This window comes from Limulus polyphemus, unplaced genomic scaffold (assembly GCF_000517525.1).
Source record: "Limulus polyphemus unplaced genomic scaffold, Limulus_polyphemus-2.1.2 Scaffold489, whole genome shotgun sequence".
Taxonomy (NCBI): Eukaryota; Metazoa; Arthropoda; class Merostomata; order Xiphosura; family Limulidae; genus Limulus; species Limulus polyphemus.
The window spans coordinates 117,850-143,041 of NW_013666099.1; the positions used below are offsets into that span (position 1 = coordinate 117,850).

General features: G+C 32.1%; 1 protein-coding gene across 1 annotated transcript in view; it reads right to left on the reverse strand.

Annotated features, from left to right (window-relative positions):
- LOC106458585 (1-phosphatidylinositol 4,5-bisphosphate phosphodiesterase beta-1-like) overlaps positions 1-23,920 on the reverse strand; it is a 140,963-nt gene extending 117,043 nt beyond the window's left edge. The window contains exon 1 of the mRNA XM_013918105.2: positions 23,696-23,920. Coding sequence (XP_013773559.2) covers positions 23,696-23,794 — 99 coding nt within the window. The 5' untranslated portion in view covers positions 23,795-23,920. The remainder of the gene's footprint in view (positions 1-23,695) is intronic.
- Between the last annotated feature and the right edge of the window lie 1,272 nt (positions 23,921-25,192).

The following is a 25,192-nucleotide window of genomic DNA, read 5'->3' on the forward strand; positions in this document are numbered from 1 at the left end:
GTGTTAGAGTTATAAAGACACACATACCGTTCGTTTAGTGTCATCGCGCACCATCATTTTTACCTCTATAGGTACGTTCATACAGTTATCTACGGCTGTTTGTTTGTTTTTGCCCTTGGTGGGAGTAACTTGTGTTACTATAAGCGGAGATCCTTCTTTGTTATATTGCATACTGCTGCCAAGGGCATGTAGACAGCTTTTACCGCTGACTGTATGTGTTTATGGGTTCTCAATTGTAACAAGACGCCACACTTTTCTTGCTATGGCTGGGGAAGAACTTGTTGCAGGTCCCTTTCTGATTGATCCTAGTACCCAAATTGATCCATATTCCATTAGATACAAGGGATATCCCCGTCTTGGAAGTTCTAAATCCCCCCATCTGTTATATACCTTTCCCAAAAATGGCATCATACTATCTACAAAACGTCAATGTCAAAATGTAGTTCTGAATATTCCGTTCAACCGCAACTTTATAGTGGCTGTGGTTGTCATGTGACTTCCAAAAACGTTTCACTATAATGTACCAACCCTCTGTAAAAGTCAAAATAACCCGTAAACATTCTAGTACCATTAATACGTGATATTAGTTATGAAAAGCGTACAAAAATAGTGTTTTATGAGTTATTGTACATCAGGTATAACCTGCACGTTGAGCGATCCAATGACCAACCCCCTGTACAGTTGCAAATAATTCGTAATCGTCTCATCTGTCGAGTACCATTAATTCGTTACATTAAATCAGTAAAAACAAAACAAAGAGAAACGTATTTTGTAAGTTATCATACATCACGTATAACTCACAGGTTGAACGATTAACGAAGAAAGCAGAAAATGGAAAGGACAATAAAAGAAAATAACAGGAGTCAGCTGAGGCTTTATTCTTTTCTTATGATGACACTCAACAGATATCACTCCTGCTTTATTTTTCTTCATAAATGACACTTGTCAGAAAAACAACCAATTCACTTCAATTTTCCTTTACAGATGACACTCAAGAGAAGTATAAACTCATTCTTTACTCCCCTTTACAGATGACACTCGACAGTTATCAGCCCATTCTTTACTCCCCTTTACGGATTACATCCGACAGCGATGTCACCTAAACTAGAGATAATCGTATATTAATTCAGATTGTAGCTTTATATGTATGTCAAGCTAACTCCTCCCACACTTCTAGAGTTAGTAGGACAAAAATTAGCAGGCTGACTTAGGATGGCCTACAGCTGTCCTTAACTATATGGCGTAGCTCCCCACCCCCACCACAAAATATCTTCGCATGATGGGAATCTAAGAGTAAGTCGCTGAATCCGAATGTGGCATCGAATTTTGTGTTCCGACCACCCTCTTGAAATCCCGGGGTGGCCATTTTTGAATTATGTAGTTAATATTTCTAATACGTCAAACAATCTTCATCGCGTCTCAAAGCAGAATGTCTAGCCGAAATGTTACATTAACTACATAAATACTCTCCTCTTATTATCGTTTCTCCCTTCAAATGAAGTGCAAAATTAATTGACAATATTTACCTGATGACATATTTAGAGCACAATGCCCCCCTCCCCCAAGTGGCTTAGCAGAACGCTTGAGGATTTATACACTAAAACCAGGTCTCGATACTTGTATGCAAAGTGCAAAGAGCCTGTTGTGTAGATTTGCGCTTAAACACCCTGAAACAAACAGTCGGAGTATAAAATTAACTGACGATGTTTACATGGTGGTTTCTTTGGAGCACACATTATCTGATGGTTTATTTCGAGTGCAAAATTAACTGACATTTTATCTGGTGGTTTCTTTGGAGCACAAAATTAACTGGCACTTTACCTGAGGATTTCTTTGGAGTACAAAATTAACTGACACTTTACCTGAGGATTTCTTTGGAGTTCAAAATTAACTGTGTTTAACTGGTGATCTCTTAGGAGAACAAAATTAACTGACAGTTTAACTATCGTTACTTTAAAAGCCGTAAAACAGTGAAAGGATATACAATTAAAAATACATTTTGTAATACATTTTACTAACTTATAGATGACTCGTCAAATGCTTATTTTTCAGTCTTCAGTGCATACATCAACTATGACTAAATGCCAATCACTCTAAATCTAAGCGAATTCCTTCATAATGTTGTGAGAGTCTGCAGGAAACTGTTTTATTGAAATACATTGACGTCATACGTACGCTATCATGCTATACCGAATATAGACGATTCAAGTCTTTATCAAACTCCACCTTTTGGGTGTATTTCTACAAGTCAAAACAACGTTTCGTCACTATTTCATGTAAAGGTATTTTGTACACTAAAATACACAAGATAAAATAATAATAACAATGCAGGTGTTAATGGCAGTCAATACATGATGCTGTTATTATGTTTCGTTACTGCATGAACCAGGGTTATTATTACAAAATCCTTTTAATTTTCGTAATAATTTCCATAACTTCTAAATATTTTTAAAGCTGGTGCCGGAACCCCAGTAAGAGTAATTCTACCAACCTCCATCCACGCAAGAAGTCAGTACTGAAATTGAGCACCAGCCAACCCTTATGGCGCCAAAGAGCGAATATGTTGTCTTCATCAATCGATACACCGAAACACAATTATAAGGTCAGCTATAAAATGACGCGAGAGTTTAGATATTAGAACAAAACGCAAAATCTAAGTCGATGTAAATATTGGTTATAGCTGATCAACTACTAGTTGAAGAAACGTAAAAAGAAGATAGCCAGTCGCTTTCAAAGCACATAAATAACTAAAAAAAACCTCTACTAAATACTCTAATGATACTAATATCGCATATCATACCGTCCAATCGAAAAGAATAAATAAAAAGTAATTAGAGTATTATAGCTTCCTGTCCTCTAGTAAATATAACAGAATATCTATATATATATTAACAAGAAAATTATATCAAAAATACAATTAATACGAAGCTCTTTCAGTTCAGATTATTACAGAGCTATAAGAGAAAACCGATATTAAATATTAATGTATATACGTATGACTAAATTAGTACTAGTAAGTATATATATTGCGATCTCGTTTTATACAAGTCAGAAATCGCAAATATAATTCAGTATCTAAATCATATATATATAATTTAGGTTTCCTTGGATTAACGCCTATCATAAAACAGTGTGTCACTCCACGAGAGTGATGCATCCAACACAACTTAAGAGGAAGTAGTAAAAACAGTAGCCTTGGGATAGTAATTTATGTTTTTTGCAAGCGTAAAGCTCACGATTTTATATTTAAATTAGATTTCTGGAGCCACGAAATGTAAAAACCTGGCGCTAAGTGTCGAACGGGGCTTGTAAAATGTCTCAAATATTTGTTCAGTGGCTAGAGGATGTGTAACTTTCCAAACAAGAAAAATATTCATACAGCGAGATTGTTAAACATTCTTGAATAAAGTCCTCCAGTAGGTCAGGGGTAGGTTTAGGAACTTACAATTCTAAAATCTATGGTTCGATGAAGCGCTGATATCTCATTATGCATTTTGCGTTAAAACAAATAAGCAAACCTTTGAAGTTAGGCATGGTTTGATGATTAGGGAGCTCGATTCGCAAGCTGTACGTCGCAAGTTCGAGTCCCGTCAAACATGTTCGCCATTTCAGCCATGGAGTGTTATAATGTTATGACCAATCCCACTTTGCGTTGGTAAAGAGTAGCCCGAGAATTGACTCTTGGTGATGTTGACTAGCTGCCACTCCTTTAATCTACCACTCATAAATTAGAGGCGGCCAGTGCAGAAAGTACTCGAATAGTTTTGCGCGAAATTCAACAAAACAAACAATCTAGAATTAACGTACTCGAAAACATAAGTATTCAAAGTTCTCCATGGCAGCTACAAAAAACTAGCTCGAAAGAGAGTTTATATCAGCAGCAAGCTTCAAAATCACACTCAAGCCAATCAGTACCAACACCTTCTTCGAACAGTGAAAGTTTTGTTTACAAAGAGAAAACCCCAACCCAATGAAGCTGAACATACATTTTAGTACTGTTAACATGAAAATAAAACATAGATTTTGAACTTCGTAAAAAATGTTGCAAACCAAAAAGTCACAAGCTTCGAAATCACTTTTTGTTTGTTTATTTTTCAAGGCAAAGATAACTGAAAAATGCGGAATCGCACCAATTCTTCGAGTCCTCCAATGCAGCTTTGATAATCCTTTGTACCTTTGGTCTGCATATAGACTTGAAAATCGTAGACCTAAAGCATTAATGGTTTGTTATTGTTTTTTTTATAAAGCTTCCTAAGAAGAATTGGACAGTAATGAGATGGCTGTTCTCCAAAGAAACCAAATTTCATATAATCATTTGTTGTACGGGTCATTTTTAAGAAACAGGGGAATGCATAACTGCTAACAAATACCAAATATTGATTACCTTCCAAACCGATCAGGATTATGGAAAGCAGTAGGCTTTAGACTCAAGTGATGCGACAGTAATTTTCACTCCTGGCTATTTATAGTTGGTTTTCATGAGTCACAAGTTTCTCCAATAATGAGATATTTGTCAAATGGAAAGCTAGCTCTGTGCCATTTGGTTTATTTCTGCAATGCTTTAATTTTTGTGTTCACGTTTTACATCGTTACTGCTCAAGCACGTGTCAGAGGGAAATTAAATCTGAAACAATTGTCACGTGGGTCAACATTGGGTCGTTGATATGATTTAAATTGTTGTTTCCCATATTTGAATCCGCGGAGAAGCAAAGAGACGACATGGTGATGGCCAAACGAAGATGACAAACATAAGACAAGATTCCTGTTCATATAGGTTTGAGGCAGTAGAGAATTTCTTTTCGGACTTTCAAAACAAATTTACGGTCACGACCAGCCAGAATTAGGATCCCATTAACCAAGGGTAACAAGCAAGTACGTCAAGATACGTATCAAGACCACCTGGCTTAAACAGGTTCAGACTGGACAACAGCTCTCTTCATGGGTAAGACCAGGTTTGTCGAACTTGGTGAATGCTATGTGGTGATGGCTCTGCGATGTTCTGAGGTGTAGCATCAGTTGCAATGTGTGCTGGGATGGCTTTTTTTTTTCAGCTGTGAGTTGCAGATTTGAGAAAACATATACTGGCGCTATTCGTCCTTATGAATGATAACGCCCCCCTAAATCGCGATCGGTTCTTGGAACAGTTTCTTCAAAGCTAGAATACTGTCCTCATTGAGTGGCCGCTCGATCTCAAACCGATTTCAGACAACACATTAATTTTAAAATATCTGCAATTTCTTTCTTTTCACCATGCTCTATTAACATTCCCTGTCCAGCCCGCGACTTTTAATGAGCTGGGTAACAACCTTATTGAGGAATGGAACTACATGTCACACATCAGTATCCAAAGGCTCATCAGAAACATGTGGATAGTATGCTAAAGATAATATTTACGTATTTTCTGATCAACTAAAAAAAATACTCCCATATACCTAAAATATTCCATTTTTAAGGTATCCTCTTTTCAGTTACGTAAAGACCAGGTGGAAATAAATGACTACAGTGTTTGAGAACAAGTAAAAAAAAATTATCTAACAATAAGTTGGTTATACGCCATCTATTACTCATGACAGTCATTTTGAAAAGTAACCCTAGCAAATTTCAAGTAGTATGAATATATATACATATTTGATCAGGACAACTTGGTATTTGACTAGCCATTAAGTATATGTTTATACTAGTGAATAGTAATTGTTTACAAATGAACCAAATTTGGTACTTCTGTTTTGATGTTGTTGTTTTTCCTTGAAAGTTATCTTTAATAAACTTTGTGTCACCAATTATTACGCGTCTTAAAAAGAAAAAAAAAGAAGGTAAACTAAACTGTAGTTTCTGTAGTCTCTGTAGGATACGGAAAACTGTTGTTTTTCAACAGACGTCTCCACACATACAAAGAACTTTATTCGGTATCGTTTATCCATTTACCAACCAATAAACGTTCAAATGAATTTAACAGAAATTTAACAAACTTGCAAAAATGAGAATTCACTTTCAAATATCCATCTGAAAATTAAGATTTTGGGTAGTTTTTAAATGAACAAATGTTTAATGAATAAGAAAGACAGCTATTCTAGTTATCTTCTTTAGAAAGCTATTTTCTTATATACATTTATGTATAACAAGATATCCAAAGTCCAACAAAACAAACAAACTGACTAATGAAGTTATCACAGGTTGACTTAATTATTCGTAAGAATCTTAACCCTTAACTGATTTATATTTCGAGTAATCAAGTTTTCGTTCACTGAAATCTAGAATAAACGTAAGCTTCAATGAATCTCTACTATACAAGGAATATCGTTCGTTACGTTTCTTTCAGCGCAATAAAATTTTGAGCGAAATCAAATGTCCTTCTAAGGTTTGTATTTGTTTTGAATTTCGTGCAAAGCTACACGAGAACTATCTGAGCTAACCGTCCCTAATTTAACGCCCCCCAATGACACAGTGATATGTCTGCGGACTTACAGCGCTAGAAACCGGGTTTCGATACCTGTGGTGGGCAGAGCATAGATAGCCCATTGTGTAGCTTTGTGCCTAATTATAAACAAACCCCAATTTAACAGCGACAGACTAGAAGGAAAGCAGTTAAATAACAACACCCACCGCAAAATCTCTGGCTACTCATTTACCAACGAATAGTGACATTGACCATTACATTATCACGCACCCCACGGCTGAAATGTCGAGCATGTTCGATGACGGGGATTCGAACACGCGGCCCTCATATTGCAAGTCGGGCGCCTTAACTACCAGGCCACCTTCTAAAGTAACCACTATAACCTTATACTACAAGTTATTTAAAATTACTAGTATTGTTATTTCTTCGTTTGTTTTTTAGCTTCATGCCAAGTTCTCCATTACGCGCTGTATTTACCACAGGGATCGAACCCTAAATTTGAGCGGTAAAAGCCCAGAAGTTACCCGCTAACCCTTGGAGAGGGAAAGGTACAATGGCATTCAAAATTACCTTGAATTTCAATATTACAAAAGCGTATTTTTGGGTTTGTTTGCTTGTAGTTAAGCCCAAAGCTACACAATGGGCTATCTGTGCTCTGCCCACCACGGGTATCGAAACTCGGTTTCTAGCGTTGTAACTCCGCAGACATACCGCTGTACCACTCGGGGGCGCGTGTTTTTGGAGATGGGAATTTTTTGCCTTTGTTAAGTAACCGAGAATTTTGAAATTGATTAATAAAGATATTAAATCGTTAGTTTGTTCCCATAAAACGCTCGAGCTGTTGTATTCAAAAACTGACAAACCGGAATGCTACAAAACCCTCAAAGCATGCAATGACATCATTACATAATTTCAACCGTTCACTATCCGTCTCTGTGGAGATGCAGTATAATCTGATGGCATAATCTGATATAATCTGTATCAGTATAAAGTAATATTATTTTATTTATACTCGAAAAACGTCCTGCTGAATTGTTTCCTAACATAATTATTTTCTATTAAATTGTTTTTGCAGTTCAAAGCTCTGTTTTGGTTTATCTTTAGCTTCTACATATTTTAGTACAAATAGTATCTCTGTGTTGTGAAAAGCTATATTACTTTACTAATTGTCTTTGTGGGTGATTATAAAAAATAATTGTAACCAAAATTTACGCTACATATTTACAGAGTTATTTACTATCACTTAATTACATTTATAAAGAAACGAAGAAGAGAGCGAAATGTTTCACTAATATCACCGATTGTCCACGTTGCTCACTTAAAAATATATGTGCTTACTATATAATACATCAAATACATGAACCACGATAAAAACCTATTTTATTCAATCAAAATTCTATTCTCGTTGCTTAAAACTGTGCAACGGTGTTTTAAAAGCCGTTCATTCTTTTTAAAAACCACCATCCACAGTGCTAGGCATTTCGTGACATGAAGTACAGGGCGTCTAAATAATAACAAATTTGTTTACTCGTGTTAATAAATTTGTGAACATTATTTCCGGACGTCCATACGTAAAAGCACATATTAGGCACACAAAGGCTATGGTAATTCAATTACTGAAGTATCTGGTGCTAACAAATAACCTGTAACGCACATAAAAGCACTACTGTACTATATATTTAAGGAAGTCAAGTTAAAATTGTTTTTTATTTAGGTTATGGTTTCAAGTATTCTGTAAAATATTGATAACAATGTTTCACAGCTTTAATAAAATGAAGAAAATGCAACAAAAAAACATCGAAAATTTAAAGTTACGTTTAAATTTCATTTGTCTAGACCTCTTATATTCAATGCTCTGTCAAAATAACTTTTCGCTCACACTCAGGGAGCTGGTATATTTTCTTCTGTATATAATAATGGCAAATGTACAGGAGCGGCATTTATTGCATTGATTTAATGGGGATGATATGCGTGTGCATCATTCGTCATTTTGGTTTATTGAATACGGGCGATTAGCAAAGGCACCAGTGCTACGCGCAGGGTTAAACGTCACTTTCATTTGGCGTCGGCTTCACGTAGGTAAAATTGAAATAAACTGCCAAACTCGAACCGTTCGTCACATTGCTTATCCATTTACAATCGATCTATGTGGAGAAGATCCATCTGAGTTCCTCAAACAACCCCCTCAACAACACCTTGTGACGTCAATAAACCAAACAGACGAACAACACTGTATTACATACACACACACATACTTGAACGAAATGAAATGTCCTTCTACATAACCCATGCTTTGGGCTCATTATAACCTTATACTACAAGTTCTTCTAAGTAGCGTTGGTATTGTTGCGTTTTTAGCTTCATGCAAATTCCTCCTTTCCGTTCTTTCATATGACATATATGTATCTATAGAACCATAGAAATAATTTCTCCAAAAATCCTTCGCCATAAACTACGTTAACCTTGAAATATTAAACACAAATTATCACTTTGATGGCACGGCATTACATTAAGAAAGTCACTACAAGGGTACAAACGCATCAAAGCCAATGTTTAACAGCTAGTATACCTACAGTCATTAACATTAAATTAAACTATTTACTAAGAATATTATGCATTATAATGTGCATACATTTTTATGTGTCATTACCGCAACACAAAGAAATGCACCAGCTTTTAATTTTTCTCATTCCAATCCAGAAACCCGAAAATTACCCTATAATTTCTCGAGAAGGTAATTGCAATGGATATTCCTCGGTTTGGGAGTCTGACGTTCGCTTCTTTCCGCAGCCTCTAAACAACACAGGTTAAATCAACCTACTTTCTTTTTCTGTAAAGAATAAAACTGTTATTTGATATTGAGAAAATAAGAACGAAATTGGAATGTTTATAGTGTTGACAACTGCTCCCCCTAGACATTGTTTCTATCTTTGCGAATATATTAACCAGGAAACACAGTTTACACTAATTTATTCAAGATAATTAGCATGTTTTTCGCTTAGTTAATGTTGGTACATTGTATGTTTTCTCGCATGTAATTAATCACTTTCGTTACCTGTGTGGTGATTAATATAATTTAAAGGAACTTAGCAGAGATACCTTCTATATTGCAATATTTAGTTTTAGATCTCTTTTTGGCAAATTGTACATAATTATTGTTCATAGCAGCGATATAGTGATAATTAAGCTATAAATAGTAAAACCCTCTCTATGTCATTCCTTTGAGACATTACAAATCTCAGACTGAACCTCGTTTTGAATTAATTAAACACTTTTCAAATCATTCGTCTCAAAAGGAATGATAATTAAATGTAAGCTATTCTTACTGTAACATACAAGAATAAAGATTGTCTCACACAGATAAATATGCTTTAAAGAAATAGTATAATAACCATAGACAGACAGTATTACCAATGTTTGGAGAATCCAAGGGAAACTTGTATAAATTTGTAAATAATAAAAACAATTCACATAACCAAACAATTAATTAATGCTAAACAAATAAAAGACTGTGAATTCTTATATAGACGTACAGCTAATAACCAAAGAAAAGATTTATTTTACTTAATGTAGTGAATTCCTGTAGAAAAATACAGCTAATAACCAAAGGAAAGATTTATTTCACTTGATGTAGTGAATTCCTATATAGACATACAGCTAATAACCAGATGAAAGATTTATTTCACTTGATGTAGTGAATTCCTATATAGACATACAGCTAATAACCAGATGAAAGATTTATTTTACTTAATGTAGTGAATTCCTATATAGACATACAGCTAATAACCAGATAAAAGATTTATTTCACTTGATGTAGTGAATTCCTATATAGACATACAGCTAATAACCAGATGAAAGATTTATTTTACTTAATGTAGTGAATTCCTATATAAACATACAGCTAATAACCAGATGAAAGATTTATTTTACTTAATGTAGTGAATTCCTGTATAGACATACAGCTAATAACCAAAGGAAAGATTTATTTCACTTGATGTAGTGAATTCCTGTAGAAAAATACAGCTAATAACCAAAGGAAAGATTTATTTTACTTAATGTAGTGAATTTCTATATAGACATACAGCTAATAACCAGATGAAAGATTTATTTTACTTGACATAGAAATGTTAAGTTTTATTTTACCCTCAAAGTTGTTTTTAATATTAATTTAATAACATTAGTGATGTTTCCATAGCCTATCAATTGATTCTTATTTTTCCTTATACTGCACATAACAGTTGGAAGTCCCATTTAAAAGAACAGTGACAGCTAACAGATCAAAAGAATGTTGGTTATCTAACTATTTTAACATACTGTTAAAGGTTATTGGAGATAAATACAAGAAGAAAAAAAATAACACAAATGTATATCTAGACAGATAGATATATAGACAGACTAGTGCTCTGTATCCTTCAGCATGAATGTACTTCTAAGTAGCATAATTGGTACATTGTTTTCTATGGAGATAAAATTAAAAAGAATAAAACATCTAAATCTTGTCATAAGCCTTATCCTAACATGCACAAAATCAAGCACCTAGACATGAATATATACATATATAAGTATATTTACATAAAATGTGTATAACCAAAGCCCTAACTATTGACACACAACATATGAAAACTGTCAATTTTTGGTTTCAGTTTCCATGCTTAATTGCTGTACGGCTTAGTTGAGTTATTGTTAATATTCTTTAGCAGATTTCATCCAAAGAGATGTACAAAAAAAGAAGTCCTTATTTTTGAAAGTTTGATTTACAGCACACTCACCACCGAATTTTGTTCCAATGTATAAATATTTAACTCACACCAAGTTTTAATCATATTGAATAATGTTTAGGAGTAGCTCAAGGCAGTTGAAATTTTACCTTGCAAGTTGCATAATATCTTCATATTCTGAATATTCTAGAACATGCCAGAATATTCTAAATAATTTCTGAAAGGCTCTGGTTTATTCTGTAATGTTCTAGCATATTATTATGGAGCATAATAGCACATTCTGAAATATTCCAGAGTATCCCAATTTATTAAGAATGTTCAAAAATGTTCATAAATAATCTATGCTGTCACTTTTTACTTCTCAGAAAGAACAAATGATCATCTCTCAGTGATCTTGTATGAAGCAGGAATAAACCAACTCCTAGGTGTTCGAAATTTGATTTCTAACACTAGAGAGGCTCAAGCTTCTGATGTGGCATGTTTGCTGGAAGAGTGGGGAATCACTGATTGTGTAAAGGTAGTTAACTTTGGCACAACAGCAAGCTACAATAATCATGAAAATAAAGCATGTGAAGTGTTATAACAAAGATTAAACAAGAATCTTCTATATTTGGCATGTCAGCAACATATCTTAGAACTTGTCTTAGAATATGTTTTAAAAAACTGTATGGGGCTTTCCTCTGGTCTAAATATTGCAATTACCAATAAATTCCAGCAGTTATGAAATTGCAGCTGGCCATGATAAAGTAGTAGAAGCCATAGAGTAAGTATGCTATAAGACAACTTCACATCAGGCAACCTAAAGACAATTATCAAGAGAATCTTGTACTAGCCATAACCTTTCTTGGTAGCATCCCTCCTCATGAAATGCAATTTATAGCACCCAAAGCACTGCATCATTCATGATGGGTAATCAAAGCAATTATATGCCCACAATATCTGATTTCTGGGATAGTTTAAGCTCAATGGCCATTACAAAGGAAGACATCTGTATTTTTATTGTTTGAGTCTATATTAGGACATAGTTCACTACTCATGATGCCATTTCTACTCCTTGCAATGATCTTAACTTCTTACAATGTCTTGTTAAGTATAATAAGGTGAATTCTTCTCATTCAAAATCTTCCTGTCCAGAATTTGCTGGACATTTATGGCATCTCAATGAGAAGTTCATTAGTTTGGCATTATTTAATTCAGCTGTAGCCATAAAGACAAAATCTGCAATGGTAAAGACACTAAATGAGAAGGAAGAATTGGATGAATCATGAACTTCAAAGTGCATTCAACTAAATATCAGGAAATCAGAGAACATATTCAATGAAGATTTCATCACAAAGAACACAACAGACATGTTTAGGTGTTTTGAAAGTCCATCTGGATTTTGACCCTGAGTCAAGGAAGCTCACAGGAGACTACGGGAAGGCACTATAGACAGTTCAAAATCATGTAATTATACCATTGTACATGCAATAAAATAATAATATACTTGAAACAAATCCTTTATAATAGATAATATATATATATACAGTATGAAACCACTGTAGTCTAGAACTTCAACCTCATTTATGAACCTCTATATATGGTCCAAAATGAGTGAAGTTGGGCAGTTAATAGTTTGTTTTATGCAATGAAACAAAACTAGGGGGTGAGAGCTTTAGAATTTTTAACCTGAACTTTTATCTGCAAATAATGACCACCCTAAAGATATTCACACTACTTGTACCATCAAAGTTTTAGACACAAATATGCACAAGTTAACAGTTTTAACTGAATTAATCTTGTAACTCAGAGCCAGATTAACCTTAAATATCATAGATTCCAAAAAAATGGAAATGATATTTTCTTTTAAAGAGTGTGAATGTAATTTTTATAGGTAATGTTTAAAGATGCATGAAAATACTATCTGACATTTGGTCTCACAGTTGAACACCCAGATGATCAGTCAGACAAGTACCTTATTCAAATGAAATAACAACAAAACCCTTTATGACTTAAAAGTCTAAAAATATTGTTTAACATAATTAATTTTGCAACCAATAACAATAAGATTTGAAGAAATTTATCTATTTCAAGTTTTCTAGCAGATAAACAATGCAGTACCATCAAGGTTCCTAGTCATAAAACAAAGTGAAGTCTCCCAAGTATTCCTAGACTTTTAAACAATTTTTCCTGACCAAAATTATTTCCAATGGTCTTTCATCATCCCATTTAATAAACTGACTAATCCTGCAGTCTTTGGATGTACTACAGTAATAATTTAAATATTTTTAAAATATACCTTTGTATAAATATACCAATTATACGTATAAAATATTGTACACATATGATACTCACAAACTATCGTGATTGGAACAAAAGTGTGCACAACTAACCATTCCGTACAGTTCACTAATCATTCATAAAATATCAAGATTTCGTGAATTTTTTTCTCATTAAGATTTTATTTTTACCCCTGACCACTGGAAACCCTGGTGGCCTATTTGTATATACATAAACTCTGTGTAAGTTGCCAGGTGAACCAAGTTTTATTCACCATCTACTACACAACTATTATCTACAAATGCACCTGCTGTTTTGAACATGCAGGTGTAGCTATATGAACCTACCTCATTAATGTATGCCACATATAAAATAAATTTACTATAACACAATGATGTTTAAATATTTCAGAAACTTGGTTATAATTTTAGACTTTAAACAGTTATACACACCTGGCCATTAAGTTGTACGAGTTTTAAATTTTTATAGAATAAATTCATAAAAACATAAATATTTCAAAAGTAAAAAGTGTAAATAATAGTTACAAATGTTAAACACAAATTTACAGTTTATAGGATATCTGACATCATAATTCTAGGAAATTCACATACAAAAAACAGGTTGAACAAACAGATGCTATAAAGCACATATATTTTTGGTTTAATTAGGATTGTTTGAATAAAAATAAAATATAATAAATAAATTTCACCTTATTTCAGACGTTCTGAGTAACACTTTTTGGTTAGCACTATTGGATGATTTACTTTTAACGTTTTTCAGTTCTCCCACAACTGGGCTTACAAACAGTTATTGTTAAATGTTAAAAACTGTTTATTATTAAAAAAAAAAAACAGAGAATTTATGTCTAGGTGGTCCCTGTTAAAAACAAGGAGGTACTATAACACTTTATAAAAAAAAAACTAGTCATTAGTAACTTCAAGAAAAAGTTGCTAATCCCATTTGACTAGAAATCTAACAGACTTTTTACGCAAAGTAACACTAATTTCCTAACCTGCTGAAGTAGCTGCATTATTTTAAGCTTTTAACCAATACAAAAGTGCCACATTTAAATCCAAGTGTTTATTCAGGCCCAAGTTTCTAGAATCAAATACCTTTTACACCTGAGTTGATCTCTTAAAAGTAGGACACTAAGTTACAGAATACTAAAAGCAAAGACTTAAATGCTGCTTCTTAGTTTACACTTGAAATTCCAAATACAAGCCTCTACTCTAGTGTTAACTTTAAGAACTTCCCCTAATGATGTACGCTAATGACTCAAATCTTCTAGTTTTACTGAGTTAAGTTTTATTCATAAACTTAATGACTGTTGAGTGACTTTATTATTAACAGATCATCATGATAAAAAGAAGAAATCAATATTAACTAGAGTCAATAACTGGTTATTATTTTTATGTAATATCCATACAACTATGTCTAATGAAAATATAAAATCTAAACCATCCAATGTATCATTACACATAACAGACCAGAATCTTGACTCCTAAAACATCTAAACAAATTAAACTATTATTATCAAACCAAATATAGAGAGATCCATGCAATTAAGAGATAACACTAGATTCACTTTATAATAAAGAAATATTGATTGAAATAAAACAGCTACTCTGTTGACTTACTTTGTTGCTTCGAAAATATACACTTTAATAGGATGCCATATGAATCTGACACACAAGCTTTCTAATAGATCTGTTTTTCATATGCAACAATAAAAGTAAATTTTGCAAAAAGTAATAATATTTGCTCTTAACTTATCCTTGATGTCCTAATTCAATTAATTTTTTATCTAGAATGGAAAAAAGCATTGTTTTATGAAAATACATGAGAACACACTACTTTGACAAATGGGTATTGTCACACAGTTTCAATTCCCTAATTTTTCTTCTTTTACATCTAGTAGATGTACCTCTTAAGTCACTAGTACATTATTACCATGTGTTAAAGGCAGCTATCCGAGTGATAACAACCAAATCAGTTTCTATGCCTTAAATAGTTCTAGCAATGTAGCCAAACAAACCTGTATTTTTTAACACCTACACATATCAATAAAATACAAGAATGAACTTTACGGGGTTGTTAATTCACACCTTATAAACACAAAGAAAACCAGTTAATTGTAATCTTACTAACTTAAAAGATGATAATAATAGTTTGCATACAATAGGTAAACATACAATCTCAATTATCTGGTTGTTATAAACAATGACGTGCTGTGAGTACTAAACTCTTATCACAAAGCCCATGAGGCTAAAAATACCTTAGTCATTTAAAATATCATTAAAATAATCTAAGGCAATACAAAATCCACCAATTTCAATTACTTTGCTTTTATGGTAAATAACAACTAGGGAACATTGAACTCCTTTTTTGCATAATCCATGTAACTAATCATCAATTACTGTAACTTAAAAAAAACCAATAAAAAAAAACCAAGGCAATATAAAGTTGCACTTAACTTACTCTACATACAACTTTCTTATTACAGATACGAGACAAGCTTTAGCCTGTAATTAAGTTTTAAAAATTCAGGAAAACTGTAACATTCAATGACCTATAAATACTTTATACATTTACATATCAGGATTAAATCTCCCAATGTTGATTTTGTTTTTAAATCTTTTTTTTTCTTACATCTAAATATAACTTATGCAAAAAACATGTATTTGAACAGTTCATTTTGAAAAGGATAAGATGTTTCATTCTTTATTTTAACTGTATTAGAAATCTGTATGAAAATAATCCTACAATTAAAACTAAACTACTATAGAGAAGGAAATGATTTTGTTTGTTTGTTTTTAAATTTATTTATAAAATTTCCACCAATAAAAATCAAAAGGTAAAGTAAACAAATAGAATAGAATTAATCAATATTCACAATGTCTTTATAACAATGAAAGATCTGGTACTTAGAAACTACAAATGTTTTACTAATAAACAGCCATCAGTAGAGTTGCTGATCTTCCTAACCATTAACTTTTTGTTTGTTTTGGTACAATGTGTATTTTAGGTTTAGGTTTTCTTTTACTCAGAAACCAAATTTCTATTTCTTTTTTTAAATGGTGACTTTAACATTTAGCCTTTTAACTCCAGTGTCAATAAGATTCTTCCCCAGCCCTAAAGGAAGTGACCTGTGAAGGTTGATTAAAATATCTTTAGAACTCTAGTTATCAAATGGAGGGACAGATGAGGTCATCTATCTCCCCCCTCAATGAACCTTTTGAGTTAGAGGAATAAAACCTCAAGTATGTTTTACACAAATTAACAACATTCATGCTTGTATTTGAGGAAATCACAGCTTTTCAGTAAATTTTTCTGAAAATTGTGTATTTCTATCAATCACTAGTGCAACAACTATCAAGTACACAGAACTTAAGCATAACATTATGTTTTAGCCTAGGTTTTGTGTACTTAATTATTGTACCAGCAATCAAAAAGTCAAACAAACAAAAGTTTTTTCAAAAACCTAGCAAAAAATATGTATTTTCATCTACAACTTATCAAGGTAAGAAAATTCAGAAATTAAATTATTCATGCCTATAGCTGAAAAAAAAACACCTTAAATATAAATTTTATCTAAAAGTATAGGTACACAAATGAGAGAGAGAAAAGTATTGTCCATTAGGGGCATCATACATTTGTTTGAGGTTACTGATAGTCACAGTAGTTACACCAAGTGCTAGCAAATGAGATGCGAGTGTTGTTGAAATGTTCTTAATTTTCCAATAACTTCAGAAAGCTTCAAGTTACAATGCATACAATAAGTTGTCAATTTATATAAGATATAAAATGTGTATTCTGAAAAAACTATGAACTATTAATTTCAGCACAGTGTTTTTTTTTAAATAAAAACACCTAATTACCCTTAATATCCATGAAGAATGTTTGTTCATAAGAACACATTTTCAAATAAGAGTCTAGAGAGGAATCTTTTTTTTTCTTACACAAGAAATACTGGCAATTTACAATTTTAAAAAAGCTTTAAAAATTTATGTAAATTACAATAATAAAAATCATCATCTAAAATTTATGAAGTTGTCTATATAGTTTTATCACAAAGATTGAAACATCAAGAACTAAAATCATTGCACAACTAAATATTTCCAACAATTTGTGCCCACAGATAAATGAATTGAACAAATTTTGTTTGTTATGCAAATGTTACAAGGAGAAGCATTTCAATGACCTGATTGCATTGCAATCAAGTGATTTAAAATTGATGCTTTGAATTTTATCATGTTTCATCTGGTAAAATAATACTAGAGAAAACATTAAGATAAGAGACAATCAATAATATACCACAAAATGCAACACAACTGAGTACAGGGTGGAAAGATAGAAAAAAAGAGATACATTGCAATAGTTAAAATCACATGACAACTTAGTATTTGTAAAAACTAATCAAATATGTAAAATGTCACAAATCATTTCCTGCTAATTTTAAAAATATCTGGAATTATTTGTATAACTAAAATATTTTAGCAGGTATTTGGTTATTATAAAAAAATGTTAACAAGATAATGACACTTAGACATTTTTTTTTAAGAGTGGAGATGAAATTCTTGCTCTTTAAAAATTTTTGTATTACTTTACCCAGAATATTGCATTTAGTTTTTATAGCCTTTCTGAAAAGAGCATTTTGACTTGTTGGAAAAGGAGACTGACTACAACAGAACATTCCTAGTTTCAAAGACACGAATTATGAAACTTAATTTGGTATAAGAAGGTTTTATCTTCATAACATAAGAGAATTAGGAAAGATTTGATTTAGGTGTTCAAAATTATGATGACATTGGAGTGTGCCTATTTGTCTTCTAAAAGCAATTTGAACTGAAATGTCACTGCTAAAAGCTTTGCAGGCCTAGATATAGACTTGTTCTCAGACAAAACTACATGTGTAGAATGGTTTCTTAAAGGAGATGATGTATTCAGCTAGCTTGGGTCCTTTCAAAAACTGGTCACATGAACTTATAGACAGAAAACACCATATTTCATGTTTGGTTGAGATGATCCTAGGTCATCTACCTACTATGTTTTGTGCAAAAAACAAACAAATATTTTAAAAACTAAGCAATGTCAGAGCAAAGTATTTATTCCTTGACAGCTAGATATTCATTATTTGAAAACAAAAATGTACAAACAACTGCACCTACACAGAATTATATATTTTTTTACAATCAAAATCTTCCATTAATGTTTAAAACAATGAAAGTTTAAACATCTTTCTTACAATAGTTATTATAAATATCATACCACATATACATACCTTACGTTTTCATCTATAAATTTTAAAATAAGAATAATTCACTTTTTAATGCTTTTTTCATAATATTGGAACTACTTTCTACATAAGTTTGATGTTAGTTTTAGAATCCAAACTTTGAGTTTAAATGCATAAAATGTTCAGAGAGTTGTATAATTAATAAATTTTAATGCAGATTCTTGTATACATTATGCCTTTCAAACACAGAACAAATGTTTTCTTAAATAGCAATGACACTTAATATTAGAGACAAAAACAGTATAGGTGTGATATTTTAGCTTTTTGGTAGCTTTATCAAAACACAGCGGTCACCATCTGTTTCTCGGTTTGTTTACCGTGGAACCCACCCATACTTCTCGGCAACCATCATTTTTCTGGTTAAAACTTTTTGTTTTAACATCACAGATGTATATCTAACTAAGAGTCTTCTACTGTTTTGATCTAATTATATATCATTATTGTTAAGACAGAAGTCATCAAAAATATTTGTGTTATATCTGGGTGGTTGAAAGATAATTTGGTGGCCTTTTTTTTTTGTTACCTAGCTAGTTAGTACATCAATTTTTATTTGGCAAAGGTTTTGTAGAACTGTACACTGTAGATTCCATAATAAATACTAATACTTAGATTTGAAATAATGACAAAAAAGATGACAGAAGGTTATTTGTCTATTGAAGTCAATCATTATTTTCACACAGTAAATACCAAACACAATATTAATGTAACTTTTACAACTACATGTAGATTATAGCTGGTTGATTAGTAGAATTTACTGTCACTAATTAATTGATTCCATTTGGCCGATTGATTATTCACATGAGACTTGGACAGTTGGGATAATAAACAAAAGAATAATCAGAAATACTAATTTTCATTAATTGATTCTTTCATAAATCATGACACTAATCAATTAAGCTGCACAACCTTGAATTAATCCAAAATAATAATGAGAAATCATAATGGCAAAATTTCAATTACCTGGATAGTTTGAATAATCGAAAATAGTAATAACCAGAAACACTAACTTTGATTAGTTTATTACAATTAGGAGGACTATTTTACAAGTTAACAATTTGAAGGAAAAATATTTTTGTTTATAAACAAGTCTGGGTGTACAATGTCGGTTTCCAAAAGATAAACTAGATATCTAATTTTCAAATCTATTACTAACCTTCTCATATTAAATATAAGACAGATTATTTAAAGTGGATAGTTTTTCACATCCATATATCCAAAATAATTCAGACTAATACAACAAAGTACAAGTTTGCATTTAGGCATATCAAAAAGTTTAACAGATTACTTTATATAAATCTAATCACTCTCCCATGGAAAGAAAAATCAACAAGTACAAGTATCATATTTCAGCCATGCAAAAAATTTAGAAACAAGCTTTTTTAAGTTCTGTATTGATAAAAGTTAATATCTTAATATCAGTACATGCAATAACCATAAAATCTAGAAGTCTAAAAGTATCATTGTATCTATTTGAAATCCTACTACTAAAAATGTTAAAATATTTTTAACAGTTTATGTTAAGTTAAATTTATTTAAAAATTGTATTGGTCAAGGTTGGTTATTAACTTTTGTCATGAGGTTGGTTTGTAATCTTGATCAGTAGGTTGTTACCAACTTGCAGCCTTGACAACTTATCTCTTGATTCTCACGTCCTCCACATTACATGATGTTACCTATACTGTAACTATCTAATGATAATGTAATGGATTTATGTCGTTCTTCTTTAAATTTAGATGTATTATTTTTTACTAAGGGAGTTTTTAACATCATATTATGAACACGTGACCTAAAGACTAGAATTTTTATGAGAGTTTAGGAAAAGATTTGAACAACATTAAATGTCTGATAAGCAAGACTCTGTTAGATTGTTGATTGATTATTGAGTCAGCTACTTAGTTCAGTGACGTAAACTTTGAGTTAGTGTTACCTCACAGTTTGCAATCACTTAAGGATTCCAACCTCAAACACCAATAAATATGAAACATAGAGTGACAGAATCCATCTGGTCCATACCAATTACCACTAATGCTGTGCCATCAATTAACGTAGGACCTTCCTAGACAACTCCAGCAACATCACTACCTCATCAAATTAAAGAAATTAGCAGACAAGTTTGCAGAAACACATCATATCTATGGAATGGCATAGTTACAACTATGCATCTTTAAATCAATTCATGTGAATGAACATCAGAAAGTGGGATGAAGATTTTCCACTCCTACTACTGAGTTATTGAACAATGATACAAAGCTAAAGACAACATACCAGCATCACTGATGTTTGGGGAAGAACCCAAAGACCTTCTTGTACTCACACCCTAAAGACTGTCACTCGCTAGTCTGAAACAGATATGCAGACAAACTAAGGATCACCACTCATGCTATACATGACTTTACATGAGAAAGATTTAAAAAAGCTAATGACAAGATAAAATGTTGCAATAAATGTAAATGCTGATAAGACAGGATTACATCATAAAAACATGGTAAATGTGCCATGAGACAAGGCAATCTCCAAAGTTAATAAGATATTGAGAAGGATACTATGCTATACTCAATAATATCAATGATGTAATTTATAATCTCTAGAATGACAGGCAGTTTAAGCCAAATGTCATCCATTCTGATCACCTCTGAAAGTACACTGATTAGAGAATGGCCAAGTGGCGAGCTTCAGATAAGAATTTACTAGGGGTAAACCAACCTACTGAAGAGTCAGTTTCCTATGAACATCACTTTCAAAGTATTACCAGGGATGAAGCCACCAGTTGATTCTCTCAGCCATGTATCTGATGAAAAAACCCCAGTAACTAGACAGCAAATGTTGATAAAGGTCAAGAGGTCACCCCATCTTCATACTATAAGCCACAGTAAAGAAAACCACAAAGGAGATTTGGTAACTGTACAATAAAGAAAGATTTTTAGTTAATCAAAATTTAGGTTGTAACGTCTATATTTTTTATATTAATTTTGTTAATTGTGAAAGTTTAAGCTTAATGAACTCTGTTTCCTATGCACAATACGACTGTTCAAGGAACTTAGCAATCCAAGAAGTGAGTGGTGTGTTTTTTGTTTTACTTTACATATTGTTTTAACAAAAGGTAGCTTTTAATATTACGTTATGAGCGCGTTAGCATAATACTGGCATTTTGCTGAAACTGAATGCTTAAGAAAATATTTAAAATACGTGTTAGGTGAGACTAGGTTAGTTTGTTACTTGATTATTCTATACGAATTAGAAAATTTGCAAGTGGAATTGACGGCGAGTCGTTATTTGTTTACGAAGTTAGGCCTATCGTTAGTTATGTGGAACTTGTACAAAGCGTAGAAACTGTGATCAAAGAAAAAAATGTGGGCTAAGTTGACTTTGTATTATTCATTTTACCGAATAATAAAAAAAACATCCCACAACATTTTCAATAGAACTAGCTTAAATATAAATTTAATGTATATTTCTCTCACGATAATAAAAAACAACTTTAAAGTTTGGATGCCTTATGGCGTTACGCTACCTTAAAACAACAGTTTAATTTTCATCGATATGACCTATGTTACTATGTGTTTCCACCATAATGCTTCCATACGAGATGGAATCATCTCTAAAATATTTTAACAGCTGCAGTCACGGCGATGGAATAAATAATGTATATAATTCGATGTAAATCTATTCATTATTAATAGTTTCTTAAATGTAGTGTTTACATTCATCCACTAAGACGAAAGAGATCAACTATGATTATGAAGCCTTGCATAGATATTTAAATTGTAGTTCTAACAATGAACACGTAAGTTGTTAACTATAAATTCTCTATGTTATTTTTTGTAAAACTCACGCAAACCAAACATGCCATATACAATTTGGCTAATAAAATTTCAATATATATTCAGGATAACAATATAAGAAAGAAATTAGAACTGTAAATGATGATTTTAAAAATATCTGCCACGTTTACCACAAGCTTCACATGCAAAACAAATAGTTTTTCTACAACTTAAGGCTTAACACAAAGAAAACAAAATGTACATAACAGTAAATGCACATATATTATAGTATAAAAAGAAAAATCAAGGATGAATAAACAAGAAATTCACTTAAAATGTAACTCGGCTAGGGAACACACTCAAAAAGATTAAAAATTGTAGTTTTTTCAAACAACGAAGAGAAGTAAATTTTTAAAACGCAAGCTCAAACATGAATCACACCTAGGCTATAGCTGTATGCCTAAGTTTCTATGTACAGTTATTTACTGGGAAACTTCAAATAATTACAAATTTTATAACAGTAATTAAAGAAAAGTTTGACCAAGACATTAGCGCGCGCGCGCGCACACACACACACACACACATATAAACACATATTCAATCTTTTAAATCTGCTTTACGAAATATTTCTAATCCACATGTTTTGAACTCTTAGTAGATTTTCATAACTGTCGAAAAAAAGACATTCAAGGCATTAGGTACCTGCAAAATGATCTTACTTCAGTTTAAAATATTTTTAGTTTTATCATAAACCTTCTTATTAATGAACATTCTGATGAAACAGAAATATAGTATATATAACTAATCGCCTATATCTTTGAAAATATTAAATCCATCTTCAGTAAATGTAACTACAAGTAAAACTAATGTCTAATGGTTTGAAATCACCTAAGGCTTATCTAAATTACCACAATTTAAACACTCTAAAACCCAAGAAATACTTCAAAAATAAAAGTAAACTCCGCCGGCATAAGCTCATTTTTATTTTAAAAGTCTACGGTAATATTACAGCTTACCGACCTAAGGCAATTATTTATTTATTTATAACTAAGTTCAAAATTAAAAGTAACATTATCGTTAAACTCCAACACAGACACGGGAACTTACTAATCTAAACATTAATATACAAATGTTACTCACAAACTCAAACAGTTTAATAATCAATGTAACATTATTTGAAATTACAGTAGGTTAACGCTTGCGTAAGTTGCGAGTTTAGTGACTATGTAAGTTGTAACCATGCTTGCTGAAACAGTCTACTCACATCATCCCATTTGATGAATTTGTTCCCATCTTGCAGACTTTTCGGCACACATATTGGTTTCAGCTGCACAACGTGCACGCCAGACTTAGCGCTTGCCATAATCCGACATTGGGTATGGTCAGTTTTTAAAGTTATATAGAACTTATAAGAGAAATTTGTCGTAAAAAACACAGACTGCACAGCACTACACAAACCCTCAGTCGTGCCACAACTGCAGGCAGCCACACTAACGCCTCAAACCACTTCCACAACAGTGTTATGACAAGAAAGAAAACACCATTTCTCTCACTAGGTGGCAACACTATTCAGTTATTATTTAAGAAATAAATATCTCTAAGCCTAATATTAATTATAACAATAACGTTAGATCACATATGCTTTTTATCATATTTCTTTTAATTAAACCATTACGGATTTCAAAGCACAGTTTGTAAAATTATTATCACTATAAAACTACTAACATTTCTAATAATAAATTAACTATATTAAAAAACTTTAATCGTGTTGATAAAAAAATTCCATAGTATCAATATCACAAATTAAACAGAACGAAGTAAGACCCTGATAACTACGTAAATTATTTAAACCAGTAGTTCTCAAATTTTTGATACTTGTCTGTGATACTTAACGCCCCACCCATGCACACCCGTTTGTACATTTACAGTTAAAATTAAAATCCAATTCGCCATTATCACTAAATATTAGAAAATCCTAGCGCACCACAGGTTCAAACAAACATATTTGTAAGAATGCATAACGTAAATTTTATGAGAATATTTCTTACATATTAGTATAGATGTATGTGTGGTATTTATTATGTTATTTTTGTGAACCACTCACACCCCACCCCAAAATACATACTGCGCCGCCAGGGATGGCGCGACCTCAGCTTGAGAATTATTGATTTAGACATTATACTAATTTGGCATGTAAAAGCAATTTCTAAAATAAACCCTTATGATGGAATAGCTCCTGAAGACAATCTAAATATAACAGTTAAGTTGAAAATGAAGTAAAAGACGTATATTTAAGTAGATAGTAATATTTACTGTGAAAGACTCATCAGTCCAATTGAAATTAAAGTTAATGATAAACATAACACGGTTTACAATAATAATATGACATATAAAAAACGCATCAAAATCAAAGAGAATCATTATATTGGTTTTACATCATAATCAATCACGGTGTTTTAACCCCAAAATAATTCTATACAAAATATAGGCGGAGGAGCGAATTGGAAAATTGAGGGGAAGTAGATGCATAGGCGTCATGTACGGATAAATAGTGATGATCTGTATAACAGGTCGTAATAATGGGAAGAAGAGAAGAAGGAGTTACGCTTCATGATGACAGCTTTTAATGATAGTCCTACCTAGTCTCCCCTCAAGCTGATATGTGAGGCTGACATACACAACAATGTAGTTTTGTGACCTCATGCGAGTTCGCTCTTTCAGCCGTGGGGCGTTATAATGTGACGGTCAATCCCACTATTCG